At 30.4% G+C, this 13,248-nt stretch overlaps 1 protein-coding gene across 2 annotated transcripts in view; it reads right to left on the bottom strand.

Annotated features, from left to right (window-relative positions):
- The window catches only part of LOC107439633 (uro-adherence factor A), a 61,547-nt gene that overhangs the window by 13,528 nt on the left and 34,771 nt on the right, over window positions 1-13,248 (bottom strand). For both annotated transcript variants that reach the window (XM_016052297.3, XM_016052298.3), the window contains 6 exons: window positions 12,619-12,854; window positions 10,292-10,503; window positions 8,246-8,361; window positions 4,521-4,587; window positions 2,230-2,416; window positions 280-473 (listed from right to left, as the gene is read on the bottom strand). In XM_016052297.3, coding sequence (XP_015907783.2) covers window positions 280-473; window positions 2,230-2,416; window positions 4,521-4,587; window positions 8,246-8,361; window positions 10,292-10,503; window positions 12,619-12,854 — 1,012 coding nt within the window. The remainder of the gene's footprint in view (window positions 1-279; window positions 474-2,229; window positions 2,417-4,520; window positions 4,588-8,245; window positions 8,362-10,291; window positions 10,504-12,618; window positions 12,855-13,248) is intronic.

The following is a 13,248-nucleotide window of genomic DNA, read 5'->3' as shown; positions in this document are numbered from 1 at the left end:
GGTAAGAAATGACAGATCCATTATCTTACCAAAATCAGTGTTGAAGTGTTGTTATAATTTTTACTATAGTTACAAGTAACATTGCAAGTTACAAGTAGCAACAAAGCATCAGTATTAAATTCTCTATTGTTTAAATATAATAAAAAAATTCATTATGTATATACAGAAAATTAATATTACCAAATTATTTGATATTTCAGAAAGAAAAAGAATGATCAAATTACAATTTATTCAACAAGGGTATAAAAACAATGCATATACATCAGGAATCTAACTTACCTTCAACTGCTGTTGATGATGAGGAAGATACATAGTACTTAGTTTTCTTTTTATTACTGTCCACCATTTCAGCAGCTTTTAGTTCAAACTCTCTGACTTCCATTTCTGCACTGTCAAGCTTAGTCTGCCACTGTAATAGCTTCTCTGCATTTTTCCTTCTTTGGAATAAGCGCTGCTCTCTTTTGGCTAAATGCCTTTAAATATTAATCACAAATTAGGTAGAAATTACGATTAATTATAACTTAACAATTAAAAACATTTTATCCAATTACAACTCAAAACTATCATTCTTCATATTTTTCATAGCTTTAAATAATTGCTCAAAGATGCAGAAGACATTTTTGTACAAGTAGTTTTGTTCAATAATGAAAAAAATGATTTTCTCATTGGAGTTTAATCATACTTAAAACATTTATATCTTACTCAATTTGCTTGGTACTGTACTGAATCCAATTGCACTGAAGAGACAGTTTTTAGAAAACAACATTTATTTGAAACATCAACCACACATCAACAAAGCAAACATAAATACAAAATACAAAAAAACTAATTTTTACAAAAAATTGCCACAATTTTTAAAATTTTTTCTTAATCTCATTGCTCTGTTTTTCTATTCAAGTTTGTTAGTTGAATATTTTTAGAACTCCATACATTTTTTTCCCGACTGTGCATCATGTTATCCAAGGTAGAGGGCAGTATTTGTAGAGGTTGTTTCAACTTCCGGTCGAAGATTCAGGTTGAAGAATTTCTGCTAGCATAAACTAAATTGCGTAATTCACATTTCCACGCTTTTTAACAAAATTTTTTGCAAACACGAAAATTAAATTCCAATATATACAAACAAACCAGTTATACAAACAGTATTCCAGTATATACAAACAGTATTCCAAATATATACAAACAAATCCCGAATGCCAAAAAAATAAAGAAATAGTCACGTCAATGCTATGACGTCAGAATAGGACCTCAAGACTTCTGGTAGGGTTTGTTTTTTAGGATAGATGGTGAATAGCTTACTGTTTTTCTATTAATGCTTGTGCTAGTTGGATATATTTAGGACTGTATAGTACAAAGGTAATATTACAGTTCAAAAAGATCTGGTCATAGCAATTATTATATATAAATTTATTATCATAAATTTTTGATAAAGGTTCGTAAAATACATTTTTTTTGGCTACTTTTAAGAAATCAACATAAATCAATTAACTTAATAAGTTTGTCACAAACTACTTAATAAGTCTCCGGCCTCACACATACATGGTACCACTGCAAAGGGAACCATACGATTTCTGGATCGTAGCAATTTTCAAACAGTAATAGTCATAACTACGTGACATTCTGATTATTAGTATAGAGGTTACAGGTGATTTTAGGGACCCTAATTTTGTATTTTTTAAAACAATGGATAAAAAAAAGAATTTCACCAATTGATTAAGCATTATAAAGACTCTGCCCCAGGGAAATTAACTGTTGACCAGCATTGATTAAATTGAATGAATTACTCTGTTAATTACTTCCCCAATCACCATACTCTAAAGATTTGGACCCCCTAGACACTACTGGCTTTTTGCAAACCTCCAAAAGAGGCTTCAGGGAAAGAAATTTTGCTCAGGTAAAGAAGTTATTGCTAAAACTGAGGTCTATTTTGAGAGCTAAGACAATTCATTCTACAAAAAAGGCATCAAAAAGTTAGAGGGTTGTTAGAATGAATGCATCACTCTCATTTGTTGTTTTTCTTAAACCAAAGACTTATTGAGTAATGTTTTAAGTATCAAAAACAGAAAAAGAAACATATTTTTTAAAATTATAAAATTTGTTTTAAATTGAATTAAAATGTAGTAAAATAGAAATTTTTTTTTATAATAAAAACAAAATAAGCAATTACGTATTGAATCAAAAATAATAAAAGGGGGATATTAGGTAGTTTGGGAAAGCATTATCTTAACTAACCTTTTACTGGCTTCAATCTTCTTTAGACCCTGAGCAGCTTGCTCAATTGAATGATTTGATACATGCGAGTGTAAACTGCTTGGCTTAGAATCAGGTTGAGAGAGAATGGGTGCTGCCTTTACAGAATTATTTTGAGAAGAAGTTGCAGATTTAGATTGTGCAGAAACCTCACTTTCAATAACAGTGCCTAAAAGTTTTAATTAACAATAATGTAATGATTACAGATGTAAATAACTATACTAATGCATAAATATTTCTTTTTATACTTCATCTAACAAAATTGTTAAAAAAAAGAAAGAAAAAAAAACGTTTTTAGAGGGTTCAGACTTCTTCCATAAATATAATCCGCTTTTGTAAATCAAGTAAATCAACATAAGTTAAAATAAAATCAATTCAGTAAAAACAAATTTTTAAAAAATTATTATTATTTGGTGGTATTAGACTCTCCTGCCTAAATAAAATTCAGTTTGACAAATCAAGTGAAAAATAAATGAAACATAAACTGTCTTTGTCTTTTACCACATATGTATATTGCAAAATAAAGTCAGAATACGTTTAATAGCTTTTATTTGAATAAAACAACAGTTACATTCTAAATATTTTGTTTTGGTAAAATAATTAAAAACAAATGAAAACAACATCGGTGCCTTTTTGATCGATTACTTAATTTAAAGACGAAAATACATTAATGCTGAAAAAAGAATGCATAAGAAAAGCATGATTAGTTTTGGCATCATTTCTAAAAATGCTTTTAAAAAAAATTACCATATGATGTTTCCACACCAATTTTTACAGTTACGCTACAATATTTGCTACCTTTTACTAATGTGCATTTTGCAACATTGCAATTTGAAAAATTTTGTGATTCAGTGATTCATATCAACAATGCTATCTGTAAGCATTAACTCAAACAATAAACTCACCTAATCATTATACCTCCTCTTTCAAAGAAGTAAGCACTGTAAACAACCATTTGAAATATTAACTCTTGAAAAACATAATCTGAAACTCGATTGTGGTGAAAGCTTTTCTTGTTCTTGCGTAGGATGGGAGGTCAGTCAGCTGGGGTCACAACCCAGGGCTCTATTAGAGTAATTGTGGTAGGGACGCAGAACTCAATATAATTTTGAGGTAAGTGCAATAAGATTGTCAATCTCCTGTTTGTGTCTCTAACAACAGGGCATCATTATGATAGATGTTCTTCATAGAATTTAAGCAAAAGAGCTATGGTGGTATTGTGTAGTTATTTAATTTAGGGATTTTAAAGCAAGAAAAAGGTACATAATGACTTTTTTTAATGCTGAACTAGTGACATTTTAATTTTTTCTTTTGCATCATTTATTGATAATATTTTTACTTTCATGTTTAAACACTAAGAGACAGTACAAACATTTTAATTCTTAAGTGCACAACAATTTATTAAGGATAAACACATGTAAAACTGTTATGATTAATTAATTTTCAATTTTCCATTCAGTAAAGACTCTAAATCTAATTGATTAATCACATGGAGTAGATTAGAAAAAAATGGCATTATTCATTTAAGAAGCTAATTAAGCCAGACTTTTCAACTTAAAGTATTGAGTTTATTAATCTGTGTATTGTATCACCTAACGGCACTAAATGAAGCCACAAATTTATTGAGTGGCAATTATGATAATAATAATAATAAAAAAACAACTCTCATTTTAGCAATTTCAAAACATGAACAAAAATCTTCCTAGATCTGTGTTAGGCTAGAAACATTTATTTCATATCATAATTGTATAAGGGAAAAAAGTTATGAGTTTGACAGCCATTGCATAAGAGATAGTTTTCTTCCCTAAATTCCAATATGCACAATGTAATTTCCTTCTTAACAAAACAAATACACACTTAGAAGAAAAATACCAGTTAACATTTATTTCAAAAACATTGAGCTAGATAATAAATAAAATATAAAATATAGTAACTTTAGGTTATTTTATTACTATGTTAAAACAGCTATCTCTGTTACACATTAGCATACTAAACACTATTCAAGGATAAAGATTATGAAACGTAAAATACACATTATTTTGTAACAAATATGCTAATATTCTTTTCAAAAAGACATGATAAGTTTTTAAACATTTTTCGAAAATATTAAAAATCATAATTTTTCTTAAAATGTAATTAAAGTTCTGTACGCAACTTAAATATAAAAGCAAATAAAGTTAAACATTTTCCTGAAGTTTATAGATTTTATCAGCAATTATAAAATTAAACTATCATTGATTTTAAGAACTGGAAAAAAAAATTCTTTTACGTACCTTGAGAAGATATGCTAGTAGCACTTTTAGAAATATCAGGAACTTCTAAGATTTCTTCAACTTCAGTCTGAATAAAAAACATAAAGCTGAGAAAGAGTTGTTTTCTACAACATTTTATTTAAAAATGTCAAATTATAGCCTTTCACTAACCAACTGGAACCATTAGAGCTCAATCACAATGAATTTCAAAATATTATATTTACATAAGCTGTGAGAATTAAACTGGTTCTTAAAATTTCTTGTCAGTACATAGGAAACTTAAAACAAGAGAAATTCTGACACAGAAATTTAAGAAAAGTCTTGCTTTTTAAAAATATATTATAATTTTTTTCCGCTGATACAGTGAATAAAATTTATGGTTTTCATAATTTAAAAAAAAGGGCTAACTTACAATAATTATTTAATCTGTGGGGATATAATTATTGACTATGTCAACCTTCATCTATCAAAAGGTACCTCGAGATAGAATCTAATTAACACGTCTTATATACTAGTGAATTAGTATTTAATATTTGTTGTGGTAGTTAAGCCACATTATTCCTCTTCCAGAATTTTATCTGTGATAGAATTCAATGAAAGAATACCACTAGTTATTTAATGCTGTTTCTTTTTGGCTCATCATACCTTTATTTTTTTATTTATCTCCTTTGTTATTGGCAGAGAGAATTGTATTAACTTCCCCAGATTTTGATTGAGCTCTACTTGTGAGCAAATCAACTGTTCAATGAGATTCATTCATCCATCAATATTAGCTTGTGAATGATCAAGGTTAGCTTGTGGATGTATCAAGGTGGGCGATTATAGCGCATTTAAATCAAGGAAGGAGTTACTTTGAAAGTTGGTGCATTCATATTAGGTCCCGGTCACCAATGTGGGGGAATAATTATCCACTATGTCATTGTTTCTCAACGGGGGCGATACCGTTGGGAGTATACTGAGGGGCGGTGAACTTGTTTTGGGCAGTAGGGGGGCGTTGGGTATGTTTTGGGCGGTAGGGGGGCGATGAGCATGTTTTGTCATTCAAATTTAATTTTGAAGCTTACAAATAAAATTATTAAATTAAATTAACTTAATAAATAAAATTAATCTAAAATTAACGTTAAAGAAAAAACTAATATAATAAATTAAGATTATCCGATACTCCTTTTGTATCACCAATAAAACGAACTTATATGACACCTATTCTCCGATCCGAACCAACACAGCGTAGCGCATGAGTTAGTAGTTTTTGCCTCTGATTTATTCAAGCCACTCCGCGAAGTGCATGAGCTTTCGGTATGAATATTTGATTTGACCCGTGTCTCTTATGATGATTTCCGTTACCTTCCTTACAGTTTTTTTCACAGTTTTGATTTTATCTCATTTTATTTGGCCAGGTATGTGTGCGAATTAGTTCTTTACCGTAAATTATTTATTCATTTGGAGAAATAGTTGATTTTATTTCATCGTTTGAATTTTGCTGCCACCAACAATGTCGGTTAACAAAATGAAGTGTCATCAATTCCGTGCCACGTACTTGAAGTTTGGATTTGTTGAATCGCTGTTGAACTATCAACTGCCCATGTGTTTACTTTGTAACAAAGTTTTATCTAATGAGACAATGAAATATTTCCTTAGCAGGACCATTTGCAAAAAACTCATCCTGACAAACAAAATGAAGATTTGTCATTTTTCACGAACACCAAAGACAAGTTTTCTGAAGGCACCTTCGGTCTCAGGGTTGCTAGCAATCTCATCACAAAAATGCGACGATGGTTTGATAGCTTCTTATAATATATCAAAATTTATTGCTAAATCTGGGAAAGCTCATACCATCGGCTCAAAGTTGATACTGCTGGTTATCAAGGAAGTTTCAGAAACAATTTTGCACCTTCCAAGCACATCCAATATAATCAAAAATATCTCATTAAGCAACGATACAGCGCGGGGACGAAATGGTGAGATGGCTGAAGACATTGTAATTTCTTTATGCAAACTTTTGATATCCAACGAATTTTCCCTTCAAGTTGATGAATTAACCTTGTCATGCAATGTAGGCTTTACTGTAGGCGTATGTCGGATTTGTAAAGGTAGGAAAAAGTATTCTAGAGATGCTTTTTGCAAGAAGCTTGATTGTAGATACCAAAGATAAATCTATTTTTAATACTGTCCAAGATTGGTTTATGTCAATTGCCACCGCTGGAGCTCCTGCAATGGTGGGTCGACATTGTGGGTTTATCGCCTTTTTGAAAAGGAAAATACCAAATATTGTAGCTGTTCACTGCGTGATTCAAAGACAGCATTTAGTAGGAAAAATATCAGCGATCGTTTGCATCAGTTATTGCACTATGTTATATTTGCTGTGAACAAATTTCAGAGTAATGCTCTCAACGATTGATTATTCAGATAGCTGTGTGTGATGACATATCCAATCGCTTGCACCGAGATTGTCTGACTTTCCAAAGGCGCCTGTCTCAATAGTTTTTGGAATTTTTTCGACTCAGTGCTTGAGATCCTCTAAAACAGAGATGCAGCTCTGAGAGACAGATTGCTAGAATTTAAGAAAGACTTTGGCAGATTTATATGTAAAATTCAATGGCATTAATTTCAAAGTTTAAAGCGACGAGCTCAATTTGATCCCAACAAAATCAGTCATTTATGCCTTTCTGAAAAAACTCATTTTGTGGAAGCAGAATTTTGGTTGGAATGAGTTTAGCAAAACAGGTGAAATTCGCTCTGATGATGCACAAGAATATAGTCAACACCTTGACTCTTTGCACATGGACTTTTCTGACAGTTTTAAAGATATTTTGTTCCCTGGAAGTCCCTCAATGAGTTATTGGGTTATGAACCCTTTTGTGAATATTGAAACAGCAGTGTTACAAATTTCTGCCTGACCAGAAGAGGACGTTGTAATCACTCACTCACTATAATTCTTTAATTACTTAAGTGGCAGGCAATGGATTGATCTGGATGGCTCATTGGAGAGCCCATTTTCGTATCATATATTTTTTATTGTTACTATTATTAAATTTGTTTGCTATTAAATATCCTTTTACCTTGTGGAACGTGGATTCAGTGCTGTTACGGACCTTGTCACAAAAAAAGAGTAATGAACTCGAAATTGTACAACGAGGGGACTTGCATCTTCACCTCACTAAAAGTAGTGAACCGAACGTTAAGAAAGTTGGTTCGTTGATACTACCTTTTTAGTGTAAAAAAATTATTTTGGGTGTTTTTTAATTATCTGATTCCTTCTTTTTAAGCATAGGTTTATTTGTTGTATTTTTTTCATTACCGTATTCACTTTAATTATAACAAATATACTGCGATTACCTGCCCTGTGAAAAGTATCGAGTTAATGTACACATTATTTTTTTAAAAACCAAACAAATTTAATTCTTAATAAATTTCTTAATGCTGTCTCTTATAATTCAGCACACCTCACTCCGTCACAATACTCTAAATAACTGGATTTTCACAAAGGGGGGGGGGTTGAAATGTTTTTTGCTCCTTAAGGGGGCGGCAACGTTAAAAAGGTTGAGAATCTATGCACTATGTCAACCTTCATCTATCAAAAGGTACCTCAAGTTGGAATCTAGTTAGCATGTCTTATATACTAGTGAATTGATATTTAATATTTGTAATGGTAGTTGCGCCACAAACCTATTAAACAAATAAATGATATAAAACATCAAAAACTGGTCTAAAGTGGTAAAAACAATAGAAAGTATTATATTACTAACTCCAGTTTGCTGCACATTCTCACTCAAAATGGAAGAATTTGACGATGAAATAGGTGATTTCAATTCTCTTGATTTAGACTGAGAGGCAAGTTTAGAAGAATGTGGTTTGTTTTTTCCTGAAAATCAAAAATACTGATTTTTTATTTAAAATCTAAGAAAAATAGTTTAAATTAAATTGCATAAATTGAGTTAGTAGTCGCTACTTACAAATTAATTTACTATAAAAAGAAATAAATTTCTTGTAAAGAAAGGAAAATACGAATATTTCTGGAACACAAATGCTAATTACATAAAAGTTTCAACTAAAGTCATAATTATTAAATATTTCATATGAATGTTGAAGAGGGGTGGTGCATAGGAGGTTGTTGAAGAATTAAACAATTAAAGTTAAAGCTGTTTATTAGGCATTTTAGCAAAATTATAACAAAACAGGTTGTTAAACCAGACTAGCTGTGAGGTAAATCAACCTAAGCTGTCGCTAAAAGGTGGCGCTTCTATCTCTTGAGTGCTACACCAATTATAAAATACAGATTATTTTAAAAGCTATTCAGATATATTATCTGTCTTAAAAAAGGGAGGAGATATAGTGAAAATTAAAACTTAAATTTTTAACATAATTTTCATGCTTCATATTAACATCACATTTATTAGTTCATTTTAGATAAAACTTGATTAATTATAGAGAATTGATTCAATAATTTAATAAAATACTAAATTGGTCTTTCATAAAAAGTAAATTCTGAAAATTATAGCTATTAAACAAATAAAATTCAGAAAAATAAACATCAATATTAAATAATTATGCATACCGTGTGGTATATTTTGTTATTTTTCCCATCAAACTGTAACCATTTGTAATTTATCAGCCACTGATTCTGAAATACACGAGTTGACTTATTTTCTCATAGAAGATATCCTTTACTTTATTCAATGTATCCTTCAGTTTTTTTTCCTGTCATTTTTTTGTAGAAGGTGTTCCCATTCAATAAAATCATCACATTTTGTATCTTAAAATTAAATAAATGATTCTATGATAAAAATAAACCTCAAATGAAAAAATTAAACAAGATATGACGGAGATTTTCTACATTGAATTATTCCATTGCACCCCAACCTTTACCATACCATTCCAAACCAAATCAGCTTGCCGTCGTTCTACTAGCGACTAATGGCGTTGGTGATCCCTCGACTAGACGGTGTAGTTTTTGGTCGTGGATACGAATAGCTCGATAAGTTCTACCTGGAATGTGTCGAGAGGTCACTCTTCTATTAGTATCAGATGTGGAAATATTTCTTGCTTGCCAAATTTTTTGGATGAAAATATATACTGGATACAATTTGCAATGACATTTTTTACTTTTTTTAAAACGATTGTACGATTTGTTTTTGCATATCAAGTGGAACTACCAAATGTTCTTGATCATTTACCACTTTGTAGAGTTCATTGTTTTTTTAACATATAATCAGATGTTTTAAGTAGTTGCTTGATACTCGATAAGAAATCCTCGCTAATTTTAGTTTTGATTGCTTTACATTATACGATCATGACTAGTATTTCGTAATCAAAATATTCTAAAAAAAACAAACAAACTCCATGCTAATTTTCAGAGCTAAATCTATTTTGGTCATTGTCTTTTGAAAAACCTGGCAGTTTGTGCAGATTTAGAATTTTGTGCCTACGAGTGAAGTTTTTTAAATGCTATGACCATCACTAGTACTTCTAATTCACATAGTGTATGAGATGAAAATTATTGTCAGAGTCTATTCGTAGAAGTATGGCATCAAATCCTTTCAAGCTGGCATCACAGGTTCTGATGACAAGATATGTTCCAAAAGGATGAAAGCTTGTTTTTGTTTGGGACCAAAGGCAAATGGAACTTTGTCTTGTAAAAAATCTTGCATGCATAGACTTCAATAAATCCTACTCAAATATTACATCTTTTTTCATTTCAACAATGCACACAAAATTTTAAATAAACCTGTATAAATCAAATTAAGTAATATTTAAAAAAAAAAAAGGTAAATGCATTTAATTTGTTTACTCACTTTGCAAAATTGGGGAAGCTAAAGACGTTGGTTCGCTCAAGAGCTCATGTTTACTTGTAAGCACAGATTGGTGTTTCTCACAAACACTTCTGTAAGCCTCCTGCATACACCTCAATTGAGCTCTTTCTTGTCTTAATCTTAAAATAAGGTCCTTCTGAGATTTTTTAATCATGGAGATTTTCTTTTTATCTGCTCCCTTCTCTTGCAATTTTCTAACAAACAAANTAGTAAGTTATCTTGAAAATGCACATCATTAATAAGTTTCATTACAAAAAAAAAAAAAAATAAAAAAAAAAACGGATAAGAATTAAACTATATTAGGAATGGAAACATGGCAAATCAAAAAGAGGAAATATTTTACTGGTTGATGTTTCAAAGCAGAGGCAGCAGTAAATAAATATATCTATTCAATAGAGATGTTAGACCAGTTAAGAATTAAACTTTATTTTGATATTTACGGATCTTGNTGAGCTCATAGCCGACTCCTCTAACCAGTAACTCCTCTCATCAATAAATGGGACATTATATTTTGTTCAGACTAATAAGAAAAGTAAACAAAATAACCTGACATTTGGCAGGATTTTTGGATAATTGGCACCAAGGCTATGACAAAAAGAGACAAATGGTATGTAAGAAAATAATAAACTCAGTAAGAGGTGGTAAAAATGGGTAAAGTTGGTGATGAATAGCAAACCTTTATGTTTACTTCCACTAATAGTTCTCAATGAACAGGTTATAGATCATAATTTAGATTTTTTCTCAGCTCACTGTGCAAGAATAGAACAGACAGAATAAATCCCGACCTAATGAATAGATTTTTGCATATTAAGAAGAAATCTTCATAGTTTGAACATCAGATTTCAAACATGTTTTGTAATTAGCGAAGACAATATTTAAAGTTATGAAGTCCAGAAAGGCGACTCGGGTTTTAGTGGCACTAGCCACAGGAAAACTGCAGTTTTAAATACATCGCAATGAAACATCATGCAGATTTGAGAGAGAACAAACTAGCTAAATATTCAACAAAAAATAAAGATCCTTTAAGTAGTTTTAAGGCACACAAAATAATTTGTAAGCACTATACACATTAACAAAATGCAAAATAATTTTCAAAGACTTTGCATGATCATGATAAAATAACTAGTTCTTGTAAAAGACCTCTTTTTTTGATTATATTAGCCATTTTAAATTTATCAAAAGATTTTTCGGTTAGATTTCAGAGGGTGGAAAATGAAGCTTGGAATGGAAAATATCTTGCAAAACCCAGCAGCAGAGTTGCATACGAGAGTGCAATAATCTCACCAAACCCAGCTCATTATAAGCACACGCGGACTCGAAAGTATTTCATCAAACCTGTAAAATGATGGGCGCTTTCATTAAATATATGACCGACGGTACGCCGAAATAAATTGTGTTTGAATGAATAGTGAAAACGTTAAATAGAACAATGCGAAAAGCACGCTTTTGCATAATACGTGGCGAAAATTGACATGGCAAAGAAAAAAATTCTCATTTTTGAAAAAGGGAAAATTAAGCACTTTTCAAAACACCCAATGAAAAAAGCACCTTTAAGGGCTATTAAAAAAAGAATATCGAAAATAAGCACCTCTAAACACTTTTTAAAAACGCTACGAACCATGATTTATACCTTGGAGAAGCATTAAAAATGCATAAATTAAAATGTAAGGTACACAAACTTACAAAAAAAAAATATACTATGAACATTTTCAGCTTCAAACTTTGATTAACTTGAATAAAATCATAAATTTTAGCAACCTTGAGCAATTGCTTGGTTTGCCATCCCTTAGAAATGGCACTGAAGAAATAAGACACTGAAATGTATGATTGCTTAAAAAGCAGATTTCAAAACAGACTCAGATTTTTAATTCTCAAAATATTGTTGCCATCTAGATAATATGGCTTAATTCAGAAGAAACTTATATACTATTAAACATAAGGTGATTTTTTAAATTTCTAATGTTATGTGCTAGGTTTTCCAGAGGTATTAATGTTCCAAAATGATTTATTTCTAACGGAGTAAAAATCAGAAATTTGTAACAAACTTCTGGTTAGGCTATAAAGCATCATTGAAATATTCTAATTCATTTACAGAATTATATGGAAATAATTCTATTGTATTGTATTAACAGAAGTAATCCTATTGTATTGTACTAACAGAAGTAATCCTATTGTATTACAGTGATGCATAAAGATACAAATTGACATTAGAGCATTATAATGTTGATAGTACAAAACAAACTAAATTTAGTTTTTGAATCCAAATACACACAGCACATAGTCAGTAATAAAAACAATAGGTTTCTCACCTTTTTAAAACTTCTAACAGTCTCATTTTATCTCGAGCCTTCTCGACTAAACTTCGTTCTTGCATCCGAAGTAAAGAAAGTTGGTCCCTCGCTCGAGACTCTTCATCGTGAGTAATTCTACGGACAACATCTAAAGTAAGCTGAGCAAAAGAATCCCCAGAATGAACAGACTCCGTTGCTGTGACATCAGAAAAATCTGAACGACTGCTTATCAATGTGGCAGAAGACACTGACTCCTGAACAAAAAAAATGAGCATGAATAAGACACATTACCTTATTTGAGTTACGAATTTTTAGAAGTAGATTAAAGCTTTTAGAGGATAAATAAAGTTTTTACGTAAAATGCTTTTATAAGGCATAAAGTATCTCATCATCATCATAAAGTATCTTATTCATATAAAGTGCTAAAATAATATATATATTCTATATCTCAAAATTACACAATAAAATACAAAATAAATTCTTATATCTCAAAACTAAAAATTTTTCGAGACAGTGAGTTTTCAAGATAATAAGATTTAGAACTAAATATGTTCTACAAAGTAGAAAAATATATTTTAAAATATTACTCTAAAAAGTAGAGTCATGAAACAAGACAGTTATTAATAAATATGAAAGTAATGATAGTTG

The sequence above is a fragment of the Parasteatoda tepidariorum genome, chromosome 4 (genome assembly GCF_043381705.1).
Source record: "Parasteatoda tepidariorum isolate YZ-2023 chromosome 4, CAS_Ptep_4.0, whole genome shotgun sequence".
Taxonomy (NCBI): Eukaryota; Metazoa; Arthropoda; class Arachnida; order Araneae; family Theridiidae; genus Parasteatoda; species Parasteatoda tepidariorum.
Note: the sequence above shows the minus strand (reverse complement) of the source record. Positions and strands in the feature narration are given on the sequence as shown.